Source organism: Pieris napi, chromosome 2 (assembly GCF_905475465.1).
Source record: "Pieris napi chromosome 2, ilPieNapi1.2, whole genome shotgun sequence".
NCBI classification, from domain to species: Eukaryota; Metazoa; Arthropoda; class Insecta; order Lepidoptera; family Pieridae; genus Pieris; species Pieris napi.
Window position 1 is genome coordinate 9,710,496 of NC_062235.1, and position 17,211 is coordinate 9,727,706.

Consider the following 17,211-nt stretch of genomic DNA (forward strand, 5'->3'; position numbering starts at 1 on the left):
ATAGGCTAAGGAGCAAACAAAAAGTTGGTTTACTATTACCAATGACAATTATTTAAAAATTTTAATTGTGTTAGCTATTTCGATATGCATTTGATTTGAACGCATTTCGTGTGACACGACTTCTAATTACGAACGATCATATAGTTCTTAAAAAATAACAGTGGTAAGGACGCAGAAATATGTTTGCCCCATAAGGCCAACGTTACAAGCTAAGTATATAGGAGCGAATTGGGCCGGAAATAAATATAATATAATATGTATAGTTATTATACCTACATTTGGACATACAGGAAATAAATTTCTGCCTAAAGCAAGTTTAAGTTTAGGTAAATTCATAAACAGTAGATACAACGATATACGTTGCTTAGATATAAACGATTCAATAGGAATAAGTTAGTAGTTATTAGTACCTATTTACCCCGGTTCGGCAAAGCTCGTTAAGCAAGATTAGTATTCAAGAGGAACGGGAGAGCCAGTCCGAAGAATATGCATCCCTAGACGACTAATGCGACAGTAGGTATTACGAACCTTTTCAAGGATTAGCTAAACAAATCTAACCCAGTGATTCTATTAAAATTAGCATACCCGTTTGCTGTTTATTAAATTCACGGTTTAGTAGGTACTTATTAAATAAATGAATGTTTGTTTCTGTTAAGTTAAATTAGGAAAACCTAATGACATGGCTTGCAGTGAATATTTAAAAAAATATTCACTGCAAGTCATGTCAAGTTATCCAGCATTGCAAGGTTGCACGGCATTTGAGTGTCGGTATTCTAAATTATTTCGGTGGTCTAGGTATATCATCCAGGCGGTTGCTACAAATCGCTTAGGTATAGGAAACGGCGATGATAATCTCCGTATTTGGTCAATGTAAAAATTAACAACCATATGTTGTCCGGTGACGTACTGTCAAAGAATATATGATGAAGAATCTATGATTTTCGTGTTAGGGATAATTTGAGGACCACTCTTAAGGGCATAAAAAAACTTGATCACTCTTAGGTGCTACACTGTTTTAACTAAAGCATTAACCTTTTCACTATAGCGTAAAAATAATTTGACAGAAAGAGATAACAAGAACTTAACAGTGCAATAAGACAGATTTAGTTTTAATAAGACATTAATCTTCGAGGTCATTCCCTATTTCCATTGAATGATTAAGTCATTAACCTCGGCATAACACCCTGTACCTGTTATTTTCTTTCGATTTATACATAGTCCTAGTAGACTCAAATGCGGAGAATAAAACCCTGAAACCCTTCATTACCATTTAAAGTGGGGCAAACGTTGAAACGCGATAAGAGATTATGCAAATTCAAATAAATTGTTAGTGGCCTCGGATTGTGACGTCTAATCCTAGAAGTACTAAAATAATTAGCAGTCATAAACGCATTTTGGAAAATAACTGGGCGTCAGCTTTCCATAACAAAATATATTATATAGTGATGCAGTTTTGCGTTGCCGGAGCACACACAGAGCACAAAGCAGTAAGACGCCGAAAAGAAACAATGAGTTAACAAACTTGCTAATATTTCATACTCTGTGGCACTTCAGTTTCACGTTTCTTAACTGTTTTACTTTTTGCTGATATTCTGTAACCGATTGAAGCTCGACACATTTTGGTAGCACAATATTAAGTACTCTACATATAACAGGCTCTTATTTATTAGATTTTAATCCCAAATTCAATTCAGTCGTTCAATCACTCACATTGATAAAAGAAACGAATATATAGAAACAGTTAAATTTTAATTTAAAAAAAACAACAGCAAATAGATAAATATAGCAATATAAAAGGAGGTTGATTCTGATTTAATCAGAATTTTAATTTCGTTTTAAGTTACAGATGCTAATAATCAAATGCATAATTTTATTTTTTATTCATCTTTCTCTTCGCCGGGGGCCCCAACTAGATACCACCTGGTACGTGCACGCACTGCCATATTGCGAACTAGACGTTTTTTGTCGTCAAGAGATGGCGCTAAATCAAACAGCAAATCGGTTTTATAAGGCAACAATAGAGCTGTTTTGTACGAATTCGCTATTTCATGGAGGCATTGAAGGCTCTTTATTCGTACATCCTGTAAATAGTAATTAATTAGTAATTAGAAAGTGTATACGCTGCAACTGGCAAAATGTACAAAAAAAAAGTGTGTGTGTACAAAGTACACATGTCAGAAGTGAAACTTCAGTGGCAAACTAATCTTGAAGTGTTGTTCATATTTATACAAATCTAAAAGTTTAGATTTCCGATACTTAGAGGGACGGAAAAAGGAAGATACGAGTATGTTAGGAATTTAATGAATTTAATTGTCATTATAATATTAAGTGTCGAATAATAAATAATAAATAATAAATAATAAATAATAAATAATAAATAATAAATAATAAATAATAAATAATAAATAATAAATAATAAATAATAAATAATAAATAATAAATAATAAATAATAAATAATAAATAATAAATAATAAATAATAAATAATAAATAATAAATAATAAATAATAAATAATAAATAATAAATAATAAATAATAAATAATAAATAATAAATAATAAATAATAAATAATAAATAATAAATAATAAATAATAAATAATAAATAATAAATAATAAATAATAAATAATAAATAATAAATAATAAATAATAAATAATAAATAATAAATAATAAATATGTAATAAATAATAAATAATAAATAATAAATAATAAATAATAAATATGTAATAAATAATAAATAATAAATAATAAATAATAAATAATAAATAATAAATAATAAATAATAAATAATAAATAATAAATAATAAATAATAAATAATAAATAATAAATAATAAATAATAAATAATAAATAATAAATAATAAATAATAAATAATAAATAATAAATAATAAATAATAAATAATAAATAATAAATAATAAATAATAAATAATAAATAATAAATAATAAATAATAAATAATAAATAATAAATAATAAATAATAAATAATAAATAATAAATAATAAATAATAAATAATAAATAATAAATAATAAATAATAAATAATAAATAATGTGACGGTAAATTTTTTTCCAACGCCGATAAAGAAGTTTTACTTCAAAAAGGAACATGGCGCGTAACCGAAAAACGTGACGCGGAACGAAAAAATGTTACACTAAATTTTTTTCCAACCCCGATAAAGAAGTTTCACTTCAAAAATTCGAAAAAATCTCAAGGAAAAAATTAACTTGGTTACTGATACAATTCTTTAATAAAAATCATCTCTAATGACAATTACTTTGACACGTCATTGCAAGATAATATAGAATATAATTATTACGGTAAATTCCGAGATATTCAGTTTCACAGTGACAGAATTCTGTTATATTGTCTGTTATGAAAAGATACATGCAATATAAGATTTTGGTCAGTTTATTATGTTATGTATCGAGTTAATATATAAATAACGTAAAAGGCTATAATATAATAGCTATAAATATAATTCTTACCATAGACTTCACATACTCGGATAATTTTACCAATCGTGGCAAAATAGTTTGAAAACTTTGTGCCACAAAAATGTTTTTCGCTAGTACAAAGTATATTAGAACATCGATCATCACCACAAGTAGGTCTTTGTTATCAGAGTCTAAGCTATCCACAACTAATGGCAAAATCTGAAAATAAAATTTAGACAAAATTAATATATGTAATTATATTATTTAATCCAAATACATATTTTTGCTTTATAAATCGTGGACTCCATTAGTACTGTTTATTACCATGGTAACTAGTATTTCTTTGTAAATAAAGATCGTACGTTTAGTTCACTTTTTTAAAATGCCAACAGCTAATGCAGTCGCGGCCCAAATTATTCACTATCATGTATCGATTTTCATCAAAGTGTTAACAAAATGATAAAAACGCCCTCTATCGGTAATTAATGTAACAATTTTTATGATCAGTATTTTATGAATGATTGGCAGTTATATAGATATATAGAGAGTTATATAGAGACCTTGAACCGTACAATACAACTACTAGAAGTTTTAACTCGCTTATTATGAAAATACATATCCTTTTATATCGTATACGGCCACATAAATTTATGAAGCATATCTACTATATAAAAATAAGTCGGGTTTTCCTTCCTGACGCTATAACTCCAGAACGCACGAACCGATTTTCACGGTTTTGCATTCGTTGGAAAGGTCTCGGGCTTCGTGAGGTTTATAGCAAAGAAAATTCAGGAAAAATTCAACAGAAAAGTGGGATCACCAAACGAAATGTTACATAAAACGAAGCCATCTGGTGGCGAAACGGAGTTCGCCGAGTTTGCTAGTTTATTTATAAGTTCTAAAAACATATAATATGCCATCTTACCTAAGCACTATTCAATAGTTTCAAGAAATTAAGTCCTCAAGTATACAGTATGCTATTGGGTATTTCATAATTTGTATTTTTTTTAAGGAATGTATTATTGATTTTTAACGACTATACTTATATTTTTATAATTCGATTCCAAAGACAAGATATAGTACTATAGAACATTAAATTATTTTTATTTAATATAGCCGGAATTCATGGCGTTTTTGTTTTCTTTTTGGCTAGCAGACGTTTCCTTATAAATTATCGTATCAAAAAGACAATTTTCATGTAAGAAAAGACTAATAAAAATACATACTTTGCCAACTTCATTATTTAGGACACTCTTAGGAGCCTTCTCCAATACATAAGCCCAACACAGCAGATAAGTCTCCTTAGTTTCGCTGATTGGATCAAATTTCTCTGATAAATTTGCAAAAGATTGGAATATTCTCTGTCTGTAAAGTAAACTTGTCCGACAATGGTGTCTAGCGTTTAGACAGTCTGGTTGATCACTGACAATAAGGCGAATCGCTTCGGCTCCTTGCTGGCAGCACTCGGGATTTGATAGTGTTATTAGTATCTGTAAATAGATGGCACTATTTAAAGGCATTATTTCTTATTATTATCAAACTGAAGGACTTGTATTCTTGGTCATGTAATAAGTTAATTTTAAAAATTACGGCCTTATATATGTCGTAACCATGGTAACGAACTCGGTAGTGTTTTCGTCTATAGTTTATAATAAGGCCAGTAAAGTTTATTGAACGATAAACAGATGGCGCTTTTATATCTGATAAGGTTTTAATAATAATCAATAAAACGGACACAGAGAACTAAGTTGAGATATTAAATTAATTTAATTAACTTTTAACTAACTAATGAGTTTAATTAACTTTTACGAGTTTATTTACACACTAATGTGTATGTATATTGCATTGTAAATGAAAAAATACAAACCTTTTGAAGCCAAAACATAAACAAATCGCTTCCTCTCAATATTAAAGCCTTTGCTATCCATCCAAATAATTGTATCAACGACAAACAAATATTTTCATCTTTACTGCATGATGACAGATAACTCTTCAAAGATTCATATAACAATTCAAATGTTTGACCAAATTCAGCTTTATTCAAAAAATGGGCTACTAAGCAACAAGCTCTAGTCTTAATAAATTCATTATCACTATTAATAGCGATATTTAATGATAAATTCAATATATGCAGATAACTTGAATCATACACATTTTGGTGTAATGATCGGTACAAGCACTCCAAGAGTGGATAATAAACAGCTTCATTTTGGCATTTTTCCATGATTTTTGAACTATGGCGCTCCAACACAGCTTTTTGCTTCTCACTTGGCAAGCTGCACATTGTATTTGATATTAATGTATATCCATGCACTAAAGATTCTTTTGACCCTGATTTGATTTCCTTCAATAACCAAGTAAGTATGGAATCTATTAATCCATGATCACTTTCAATTTGTGTAACCTTTTCTTCTGTATATAAACTTGTGTTAGAAATTGATCCATTTAATGCTTTAATAACATTGTATGCATTTTTATCATCTACAGTAATTATTTTCAACATCTCCTCAACAATTACTCTCGTAAAATCATCTATACTTGCCAGATTAGAAAGCAAATTAAGGCGTTTTTGTAAGATGCTTTTATTATCTACCATTTCCTCGATATTACATTTTCCTTTTACAACCAAATCCATGATAAGCTCTGGATATTTTCTTGCAATTGCATTGGTTGTTTCCACACTAACAAGAAGGATATCGTGGTCATCTGAATGTTGAACAATATGAATTAATATTTCTACAAAGGGCAACACTAAATCTGGTTTCAAAACATCTATGGTTCTGATAAGAGCTCTAAAACCTGCCATTTGATGTTCTTTTGTTGGCTCACTTACAGCAGTTAGGCAAAGCGGTATTATTTCATTTGCTTGTTTATCAATATCGCCTACAACATCCCAACATTTTGCAAGATCATATAGGTCTCCTAGGAATTCTAAACTTGCTACTTGCAATTTTGCTGATGTTTTAAACTCATAATATGATATAATTGCTGGAATCATTGTTTTAGTTACAATAAAACATGATTCCTTTGAACTGTTAGCTGTGGAGAGCAGAACTCGAGATGTTTCTACAAATTGAGCCACAGTTGTTGATTCAGCAAGAGATGTTTGCATTGATATAATGATACCTTTAACAAAATTCTCAAATGATTGATCTGTGTTATAAGAAGCTGCCATGTTAGCAATAAGTGCTGATAAAGCTTCATGGGCAGCCAATTTAAGCTCTTCATCAGTCTTATGAGAAATTTCTCTATATAGTGAAGACCAAAGTGCTTTTAGAAATGGTATATAGGTTTCTGGTTTAAATTTTTTACAGCTTTCTGCCTGAAATTGAGAATAATTATGTTATTAATTATTATTTATGAAGTAACCATAATATAGAATCTTTATTCAGATTTGAGAAGATTCTTTATTCAGAAAATGAATACAATATAATTAAACTGATATATGGTTCCTACCAGTAATCTCAATGAGTCCAACTTTGCTACTCTTAAACTGGAATCTAACTTTTCTATTAACAGTACAAGGCACTGTTCTCCAAACTCCTGAACTCCACATAGACAAGGGCAAAGTGCTAAGGCCAAATCGTCTCGAGAGACAGCAGCTGGGTCATCAGGAGATGGATGGAAATCAATTGGATAATAACATGATATCACTTCAAACATTTCATCAACTAAATGTCCAAGAGGAATGTTCGCTAGGAACTTTGGTAGAAAATTAAAGAGAAATAATAAATTTCTTGGATCTCTTTCTCCATCCATGGATGATATGAAACCAAAAACAAAGTCAGGCCCCAAGCTTTTCATATCTGAAATTTAAGAAGCCGTTTTGAAAAAAATTGTGTCATCTTTCATACTATACTTCATATTAAAAGTCTTTATAAAATTAGATTAAAACTAAAGTATTAATATATTTTTATAAATAAAATTTATAACGAATAAATCTTTTAATTGTATTTTTAACTATTGACATATACTTACACTCCATATCTTTATCCATGGCGACTTGCATAGTCAGGTAAATATTAAGTCTGTCTTGTCTTAGCTGTGACTGGCAGGCAATCTCTCTAAACAAGACTGAGAAGTATTCACCACAAAGACTTATGTTAAAATGTTTCATACCAACTATTGTCAAATAACCATCTAAAACTGCTGGTATTACTCTGTGATTATCTTTTAGACGATCTATGTAAAACTTTGATATGAAATTTATTTGTGTTACTGTTAAAAAGTCTTGAGGAATTTTTTTAAGCAAATTTGTGAAAAATCGCATTCCCTTTTCTCTGTTTTCAGAATCTTTATGAGTCAGCACTCCAGCCATGTTCTCAACTATTCTGGTGATATCAATGTGACCAGACACAATATCTAAAAATAGTGAATGATAACATTTATAACTTGAGAATTCAAAAACAAAATGTAACAATTTTGTGGTAAACATTAAATTATTAGCAATCTAATTTCAATGTTATGTTCTGAGTGAAGAGTTAAATGATTAAAACTTTCAATACCTGTGACAATACTTTGTATTTCATTTATTATGTCGTCGTTTTTAATAATTTCATCGGCTAAAACTTCCTTAAACCAAATTGGCTCCATAGTTGGTTTAAAAAAATTTGCATTAAAATTTCCTCGGGAATAATGTTATAGCAATTCTTAATTAATGTGTTACTTTTTCAATCGTCACTTATGTATACTGTATTTATATTTAAACATATTCAAATTTGATACTTTTAAAATTTTTAAAATTACAATTTTGCAACACTTTTTTACATTTGTGATTAGACTTTAGAGGTTATTTTGATTAGAAGTTAGAACTTAGAAAGCAAATATACATAGTCTGAGCCACAGATTACTTATTAGTAGTAATATTTTTATCTCCGCCGTCGTAAACGTCGTAAATCAAATGATTGATGCCTTTTAAAAACTGTAAAGCGTGAAGTCAATGATGCCAACTCCGACAGATTGCCCCTAAAATTATCATGATGATCATTAATATAAATATATTTCATAACTTTACTTTCTTTAATTTTAGTGTTTCTTAACTAATTTGTTTTTTCTTAATTTTGAAGTGAAACTTCTTTAGGCGCATGAGGGTAAAGTTTTTACGGAACGTCACGAAGATGTGCAGCGTTTTTGTCGAAGAAAAGGGAGAGACGGATTGAGAGAAGGGTGAATTAACTTAAAGAAATTCTATTTTCAAAATTAAAATATCCTAAAGAGAATTTATGATATATTAGTATTTTATATTTTATGCAAAATAATTTATTGAATCTCAAATGACGAATTGTAAATTAAAATGCCACGTGTTTTTATTATCGAAGAAATATATTTAAAAAAAATATATTATTTGTATAAATTTTCGACACTTAATATTTTATTAAATTCCTAACATATTTTCCTTTTTCCCTCGCTCTAAGTCTCGGAAATCTAAAGTTTTACATTTGTAAAAATATTTTGTCAAGAGTTAAAAATAAAAAATTAGTTTGCCAAAGAAGTTTCACTTCTGACATGTGTACTTTGTACGCACGCACTTTTTTTAACTATTTTTTTTATTCAAAACTTTTTAATTTGATCCTTAATTACTTATAAAGGTGATAACATAACGGTAAATTAAAATAAAGTTAGTAAACTAATTCATTCACTCAAAACATAATTGAAAATTCATTATGTAGTAGGTACATGGTCACCAAACAACTATACCTACTTTCGCATTATATACTTTTCACGAAGGACAAAGGGCCTCGTAAAGACCTGCAAGCCGCCCAGAGCCTCACAATGGCTAAGGCCGCCTCTGTGCACACCTATGTGTAAGGATGTAAGGTAACGCTGAGCGACCATGACGAAAGCCACACTGACCATCGTTAATCAGCTGGTGGCCTTCCAGCTATCTGCTGGTAGTTAATAATGTTTTCCATTATTTTGGAGAACAAGGAGGTTATAGCTACCGGGCGATTGTCGGACAGATCAGAGAGATCGCCTTCTTTAGGGATCAGATGTATTGAAGCGGTCTTCCAGCACTTCGGGTAATGCCGAGCAGGTACAGGTACCGGAAAAGGCGCGTTAGGAACAGAGCCAACTCAGAAGCACAAGTACGCAGCGCTATTGTGGGATGCATCAGGCCCGTCATCTTATGATTGTCTAAGGAGGATAAAGCTTTGCGAATAGAACGCAAGTTTCGGCAAATTTGGCACTATGCAAGTTCGCCCAAGCGATTTCCCGTTTGACGGACCTAGAGACTGCGTTATATGCTTTTTTACGTTCACCGATAGTTACATCACATGATGACGCCATTTCTGCCCAGGCTTGTTTACGACGCACGGCCACCTTACAATAACGTTTAAACCAAGGCTGAGACTGGCCACCGATCGGCACCGCAGATAATCGAATAAAAAATTTCATACCCTGCAGGACTATCTCGTTGACATGTTCAGCGACGGCATCTGGAGTACCATCATCCGGAACCAATCTGCTGACGCCACACGCGGCGATATAGCACTGCGGACTATGTCATGATGCAATGAACCCAATAACGAATCAATAGAGACTTCGTAGTTCCTCGATGCGAAGTCAGCAGAAGATCCAACAAAGAAGGTTTATGACTATCTGGTACTCGTGGATATTGGAGTTAAGCCCTCTAACATTTATGAAGTCCAAGGCAAGAGTGCAAGAAGGCACCGTGGATAGTTTGCTCCGTCTTCCCCGAGATCGATTTACAACTGCATATTTTCTTGATTTATTAAGAACCTAGCTCGGCAGAGCGTCTGGGGTAATTTCTGTTTCTTCGGCACTTTCATATTTCTTAGGGAGGTAGAGAAGGGATGGTCTCTGGGAATATTACTCACCGTACGAAATGCGAGTACAATAAGGTGAAACTATTGCATTACTTCAGGCTGGATGGGGTCGTCACGCCCCGTCGCCTAAAAATACCCCCCAAGTTGGCATCACTGCTTGAAGTGTGTCGTTCCTATATCATGCCTAAAGTTCTAGATACCAGGCCCTAAACGTGTCTGTGAAGTTAGCAGATCACTTACCAGCAGAGCACAAAAAATTAGAGTTCTGGCAGCACACTCAATAGCTCTATAGTTCCTGATAGTTTTTAGAAAGAGTTCTGGACTTGTTAGTCCAGAAATTTTTTTTTTTAAAAATCGTAAAATGCTCTGCCAGCTTCCTGATCACAGCAGAGCATTTCTTACCGATTTCGATAAATAAGGTCTCATTAAAACAATCATTTCAATTGTAACAGTTCCCTATCATTTAAATCCAAAAATAAAAAGGTTTAATTATCAAAAAAAAATAAAGAAGAATGAGAGAAAACGAAATAATGAGCATTTTTGAAAGATTTTACTAAATGAAAAAAAAAACCATATTGTACAGACATGGGAACTCCGCGGTTTCTATTAGATCTTTTAGATGTCTAGGCATCACAATAAAATCCTAGGCCAGAACTCTCCGCTTTCTCTCAGCAGAGCATACCTCTATGATGAAAATTGGCAATTTTTTAACTTAATTTAGAATAATTCAAAAAAAAAAAATAACTTTTGGGTCTAGACATGGGAACTCCGTGGTTTCTATTAGATATTTTAGATGTCTAGGCATCACAATTAAATCCTAGGCCAGAACTCTTCGCTGTCTCTCAGCAGAGCATACCTCTATGATGAAAATTGGCAATTTTTTAACTTAATTTAGAATAATTAAAAAAAAAAAATAACTTTTGGGTCTAGACATGGGAACTCCGTGGTTTCTATTAGATATTTTAGATGTCTAGGCATCACAATTAAATCCTAGGCCAGAACTCTTCGCTGTCTCTCAGCAGAGCATACCTCTATGATGAAAATTGGCAATTTTTTCACTTATTTTAGAATAATTAAAAAAAAAAAAGTAACTTTTGGGTCTAGACATGGGAACTCCGCGGTTTCTATTAGATCTTTTAGATGTCTAGGCATCACAATTAAATCCTAGGCCAGAACTCTTCGCTTTCTCTCAGCAGAGCATACCTCTATGATGAAAATTGGCAATATTTTCACTTATTTTAGAAAAATTAATTTCTTTTTTAATTGCATGTCTATAAATGAAAGTAAAAACCGGGTGATGATGATGATTTTGTTGTTGTTGCTGTTATTGTTGTGTTGTCTCTTTGAATCGAATTCAAATAGGCCGCGCATAATTTATGAGAACTATGCGCATTGATACTGCGCATGCGCAATTTAATTAAGATTTATAAAAAAAAGTTAATTATTATTAAATTACAGGATAATGAAAGCCGAACAGTTGTTTATTTTGAAAGAACAGTTATTGAATAGTTCTAAACTATTAGAAGAAAAAAAAATCAAAATATCTATAGTTCGTGCCAAATTGAGGGTCAATTTTTTTATAATTAAAAAATAATAATAAGAACGAACAAAAAAATTTTTTGATAGAACAATGAAGAACAGTTAACGAACAGTTGATAGAGCCAAAAAAAAGTGCAAAAACTTAATTTCCCACCGCCAACTTAAGGTTCCCAAAAAAAATGTCGTTCCTATATTTTTGTTAAAGTTGAATGTCGATAGAACGTCACCGTCAATGTCAATAGATATTTGACAAATTTAGACATTGAAAAATGTGTTGATATTTCGGCCCTCAACAGTAAACTCAATAATTTCAAAAAGTCTGACGCAATATTTAATATTTATATATTAAAATCTTCGACTGTTTATATAACGATTGAAGTATTCCTTAAAAGTTTAAACCCAAGTCTTATTACTAATAAAAAAGTTCGATAATTGAAATATGTCGCATAAGACCCTAATAGATTTCGTTGTGAAATATCAGTCTCCGCGATTGCTCAATAGTTTTGTCTTTTTTCCAAGCCATGGAAATTCGTTTCTGGGAAGAAGAATATCATTTCCAGTGCCGGTTTCATCTTCTACTCCACGAACTGAATCATCAAGACAGTTTAGTTCAAGTTCTATGAAATTAAGTACAGTTCCTCTGACCGTTGAACCAAAGAAATTTGAAGGAAAATTTCAACTTATGTACACATGTAAGAAATGCAACACAAGAAATGCCAAATTTATTACAAAACTTGCATATTACAAAGGAGTTGTCATAGTTAATTGTGATGGTTGTGTAAACAGACACCTAATTGCAGATAATCTGAATTGGTTCACAGACATGAATGGAAAGAAAAATATTGAAGACATTATGGCAGAAAAGGGTGAAACAGTACAAAAAATTATGTCTGATGACTTAGAATTTATTGCTAAAGAAATTATTCAAAAAGAGAAACCTGATCTTATAGCATAATCATTACATTCTGTTGTAGTAAAATTATTATCTTATTTCAATTAAAATGTGATAATATCCTGGCATGAACTTTAAATTCTCACAATATTATAAAAAATAATTATCTTTAATCAAAGCAAGTATTAATAAGACATGTAACATTGTTTTATGTATTTATTAAAGATTAAGTAATTTTTACTACATGTTGATATAAACATTTTATAAAATATGGCAAATCTTACAAAAAATTAAATTGTGCTTAAATTTTTAGCACCTATTGTGTGCTTATTGTATATATTGGCACAATATGGTAATTATAAAAAATATACATTATTTGTAGGATCCTGAAGACAGTTTCAGATTCTAATATCTTAAATAAAATAATACTTCATAAAAACCTAAACTACAATAATCTTTGTTAATTACAAATTAAACACAATAAGGCTTTTGCATATTATAAGTACACCTACAACAACAACATTGTAAGAGTTACATTAAGTCAGATTTGCACTTAAAAATATTTAACACTATAATAATTAAAAGGCACTTCAAAATCACAATTTCAATAAGTAGATGTATGGATTTTAGTTTTTAACTAATCTTTTACAATAAAGGAATGTTGAACAGTCTCATCTTTTACACATAATAATTAAACTTTTATATTGCATGATTTATTATTATTACATATATGTATTAATAATATACATATGTATAATAATAATAGCTTAGATTCCTTTCAAAGGTTTGAATATTTGTAATGGAATGGTAAAACTTACATTGTATTTTTATGTAATAATTATATTATAGTGTAAAACTGAAGTTAATATTACTTTAGCAGTAAAATTCATTGTTTCATTCAGTCTTCATAGTTTTAATCTCTTCTCCTTAAACTCTTTTAGGACGGCTGACTATAGCATAATCAGTACCATTACAATTACTATGTGTAATATCTTCCAAACCTATTTGGTTTTGAAGTATTTGAGCCTGTGCTGCAGTGGGTACTTGGGGACCAGGAGTGTTAGGTTTTCTAATCATGCCATAGCCCAAATGAGAATCATCTGCCATCCTTGCAGTCTGCATAACATTTTCCACTTCATCATAATCATTCCAAGTGTCTTTGCTCTTGGAATCATTAAGAGCCAATGTTGTAGGCCTTGCTTCAATTTTCTTGTATCTTGAGGATTTATTTAATTTGCTTGTTGATCCAAAATATTGTAATCTATCATAATTTTCATCCTCAGGATCAACGACAGGACTGGGCAATAAAATAATTCGTGATGTCTCTGGTCCTGAGGTATTCAAATTATCCTGAGATCTTGATATTAATTTCAAACAATTAGGACTATCTCCTAAATTAGGAGTAAATTCCGTGTGATCTGGATCATCTATACCTAATGTTTTCCAAGCTTCACTTCGCACTTCCACTTTATCATATGGCACTAATGGAGGACTCTCTTTCTTAATTTGTTCAATTGGTTCATAATTATCAAGTTTTTTATATCTACCAAAGTCTACGCTTTCATCGGTAGAACTTGTAGTATCTCTTATTTTTGGTATATTTACTATTTTTCTTGGTGGTTTTTGAGGTTTTGGTTTTAGTGCTGGTTTTGGCATTAAGAGGGGAGCTTGATCTCTATCAGTACTGATAGTTTGTTGACTTGATATTGATGGAGTTTTGAATGAAAGAGAACTTAAATTTAAATCATCTGGCCGAGCAGCCACCAATGGACTTCTAGAACCCGGAAATAGGTTAAGACTTGGTTGAATATTAAACTCTGAATGTTCTGGACTGTGCAAGTTATCGTTTCCTATCATTTGTTTCATAGTTTTCATTTTTAAAGATAAACATTTAAATATTTCTGACTGATTTGGATGCTCTAAATGGAAAATTCCTTCACCAGTATCACATTTTCTACCAGCTTCAAATGTAAACTTACCCTGTCTATATCCATAACGTCTTATATATCTATATGGCCAAGTAGCATATAACTTATTGTCATTTACATCTCTCAATTCTATGGCCGTTGCTGTAAGAAGAAGCAGGTACCTAATAGACTCAAAGCTACATCTCGTTGAAGCTTCTGAAGGACACATTTTAACAGAAAACACACCTTCCCCTGATGAACAATAGAGGTCATTATCTTCATCACAACTGATAGGACTAGATGAAACTCCTCTAAAAGCAACAGATTGAAGTGCTGTTACCCATTCTAATGTTTCTGCTTCTGACTGAGCACATATTTGTTGAGTGAGAGACTTAGTCAAAATAGTTATAGTGTTTGGACTAGAATGTGTTATTTTGATGCAATTTTCTAAGGTTATTATTTTCGGAATAGCACCTGTTGTCACGTCATCTTTGTTGTCATAAATTTCCAACCGTTCTATACCTTGTTTACTTGCATTTAACAAGATGCAGTATTTTTGTTGCCAGTTTTTCTAAAAAAATAAAAGGTAGTCATACTCATTAATTCACAAAACCCTTATTAAATCTAGGCAGATTTATTTCTCGTTATAAAAATCATTTTAATTATGTAGAAGTACATTATATATTAAATTTTAGTAAATAAGACACATATAATATATCTATCCAGGTTAAACTACACATAAACTTGATAATTTTACAAAAGTATGGTTGGGCAGGCTCAGCATTTATAAGTTTTGCTACTCACAACCTGCCTGCAACTCTGACTCATTAGAAAGCATGTATCATAAAGCGCGCTCCATATTATTTATGCAAAAATTATATTAAACATAGACAATAAAATTATCACAATACCTTTTTAGGAAATTTACTAAACATATTTCCTCCGGCAAACGGAAACAATAAACATCCCGACTTTATCTCATCGTCCTGTTCCATAGTGAATAAATTTTCTTCAAAATTTTGTTTTTCATAAAAGATAAAAAACTCTATAGGGATACTAATTAAATATAAAGAAAACTATATTGATATATTAGTTGGGCATACAAAAACGTAAATATTTAGATCTGCAGTGAAAAATACACAAAAACACCACAAAAAGAAATAAAAGGTATTCTCTCTAAGACGTAAATTTGACTTTTGTCTTTTCTACCTAGATGACAATTAACAAATGAATCCAATTATGTAATCTGTGGACATATAACTAATAATAGGTTATAAATAATAACACAACGTATATATATATATATATATATAATATTATAATAGCGCGATTTGAATGAAAAAATCTAGATGTGAAGAAAAAATAATTTATTATAAATACAAAATACTTTGTTTCGATTTATATTACACGCAGCAATCGATGAAAACATTTTAATTCAATTCATAAAAGTATGCAATTTTTCATCAATGTTTCCTTGGACTAGAATAAATATTTGGGAACATTTGATGCTGGTAATGCTGTTTGTTATTAATTAATAATATAATTTTTGCTTCTGCTTCTTTGCTCTGTGGTTTTCCCAGTTGGTGTGGTTAGTTGTAAAAAATGTTCAAATACTCATTTTTAACCCCAATGTGTTGAATTGTCATACAGCATACTACTAATAATATGTCTATTATCTTTATCTGTGAATACTGAATATTAAACCAAACATTTACAGAATTATAGATGAGTTGATGAAAATATTAACAATAAATATTATTTTTCTACGAAGTTTAAAACATAAACATTTTCTTCATTTAAATTAATATTAGTCTTAAGAAGTCGAAAGAGGTTTGTCGAGTATCAAAATGGCTAGTAATAATTTAAATCCTCTAGAAGGTACAGCTCATCTGCTAGACGAACTGGACAGTATGTTTCTTTTTTTTGGTAATAACTGGTATAGTATACTTTGGACCATACATTGACTAATTGTTATTTTTCATTAAGAAAAACTGATGGTTTTGCTGCGAGATGGGAGGACTTTAATTGGATATTTGCGATGTGTAGACCAATTTGCCAATTTAGTACTCCACAAAACTATTGAGAGAATTCATGTTGGAAAGGAATATGGAGATATACCTAGAGGAATTTTTATAGTGAGAGGTGAAAACGTAGTTTTATTGGGAGAAATAGTAAGTGGAGCAATATAAGTATACTGTAATTCATATTGATAATCTTTAATTAAATTTCAACTGTCTTGTTTACAATATTTCAACAGTATTTATAAAATTGATGTTAAATTTCATATTTTATGTTACAGATTTGGAGCAAAATTATTGTATGGTAAACTTATGTTCACATTACAGGACAAGGATAAAGAGGAAAATCTACCATTAACGGAGGTGTCTGTTGATGATATATTAGATGCCCAAAGACGGGAACAAGATGCCAAAGTTGAGCAACAAAAAATTCTATCAAAGGCTTTAAAGGAACGAGGACTTAATTTATTAGCAGACTTAGGACATGATGACATGTTCTAAGAAAAAAATATGATTCTTTTATCTTGTTATTGATTACTGTTTAAGCAAAAACTTTTCTATTATTATTGTTTTATATTTCTTTCAAACTTCCCTTGCTTTATAAATTTGAAAAAAGGTCATTAAGATTTAAATTA

At 30.5% G+C, this 17,211-nt stretch overlaps 4 protein-coding genes across 4 annotated transcripts; 2 read left to right on the plus strand and 2 right to left on the minus strand.

The window, feature by feature from the left end:
* Positions 1-1,732: 1,732 nt before the first annotated feature.
* Positions 1,733-8,247, minus strand: LOC125059762 (MMS19 nucleotide excision repair protein homolog). Its single transcript, XM_047664313.1, has 7 exons — positions 7,938-8,247; positions 7,411-7,794; positions 6,889-7,238; positions 5,300-6,754; positions 4,659-4,922; positions 3,484-3,651; positions 1,733-2,081 (listed from the first exon to the last, which is right to left on the minus strand). The coding sequence occupies exons 1-7, from the start codon at positions 8,023-8,025 to the stop codon at positions 1,878-1,880; spliced, it is 2,913 nt and encodes a 970-aa protein (XP_047520269.1). The 5' UTR covers positions 8,026-8,247; the 3' UTR covers positions 1,733-1,877.
* Positions 8,248-12,011: 3,764 nt separating this feature from the next.
* LOC125061118 (DNL-type zinc finger protein-like) lies at positions 12,012-12,776 on the plus strand. The gene has a single exon (XM_047666343.1). The coding sequence runs from the start codon at positions 12,199-12,201 to the stop codon at positions 12,712-12,714; it is 516 nt and encodes a 171-aa protein (XP_047522299.1). The 5' UTR covers positions 12,012-12,198; the 3' UTR covers positions 12,715-12,776.
* A 133-nt stretch (positions 12,777-12,909) lies between these two features.
* LOC125061101 (docking protein 2) lies at positions 12,910-15,767 on the minus strand. Its single transcript, XM_047666316.1, has 2 exons — positions 15,470-15,767; positions 12,910-15,129 (listed from the first exon to the last, which is right to left on the minus strand). The coding sequence occupies exons 1-2, from the start codon at positions 15,551-15,553 to the stop codon at positions 13,579-13,581; spliced, it is 1,635 nt and encodes a 544-aa protein (XP_047522272.1). The 5' UTR covers positions 15,554-15,767; the 3' UTR covers positions 12,910-13,578.
* Positions 15,768-16,195: 428 nt separating this feature from the next.
* On the plus strand, positions 16,196-17,142 carry LOC125061119 (U6 snRNA-associated Sm-like protein LSm1). The gene is made up of 3 exons (XM_047666357.1): positions 16,196-16,466; positions 16,545-16,729; positions 16,904-17,142. The coding sequence occupies exons 1-3, from the start codon at positions 16,406-16,408 to the stop codon at positions 17,075-17,077; spliced, it is 420 nt and encodes a 139-aa protein (XP_047522313.1). The 5' UTR covers positions 16,196-16,405; the 3' UTR covers positions 17,078-17,142.
* The last annotated feature ends 69 nt before the right edge of the window (positions 17,143-17,211 follow it).

Coding starts and splice junctions, on each gene's coding strand:
- LOC125061119 (XM_047666357.1), top strand. CDS start 16,406: ATGGCTAGTAATAATTTAAATCCTCTAGAAGGTACAGCTCATCTGCTA. Junction 16,467..16,544: donor TCTGCTAGACGAACTGGACA/GTATGTTTCTTT, acceptor TTTTTCATTAAG/AAAAACTGATGGTTTTGCTG. Junction 16,730..16,903: donor TAGTTTTATTGGGAGAAATA/GTAAGTGGAGCA, acceptor TTCACATTACAG/GACAAGGATAAAGAGGAAAA.
- LOC125061101 (XM_047666316.1), bottom strand. CDS start 15,553: ATGGAACAGGACGATGAGATAAAGTCGGGATGTTTATTGTTTCCGTTT. Junction 15,130..15,469: donor TTAGTAAATTTCCTAAAAAG/GTATTGTGATAA, acceptor TTATTTTTTTAG/AAAAACTGGCAACAAAAATA.
- LOC125061118 (XM_047666343.1), top strand. CDS start 12,199: ATGTCGCATAAGACCCTAATAGATTTCGTTGTGAAATATCAGTCTCCG.
- LOC125059762 (XM_047664313.1), bottom strand. CDS start 8,025: ATGGAGCCAATTTGGTTTAAGGAAGTTTTAGCCGATGAAATTATTAAA. Junction 3,652..4,658: donor TAAATAATGAAGTTGGCAAA/GTATGTATTTTT, acceptor TTTTATTTTCAG/ATTTTGCCATTAGTTGTGGA. Junction 2,082..3,483: donor CCGAGTATGTGAAGTCTATG/GTAAGAATTATA, acceptor TACTATTTACAG/GATGTACGAATAAAGAGCCT.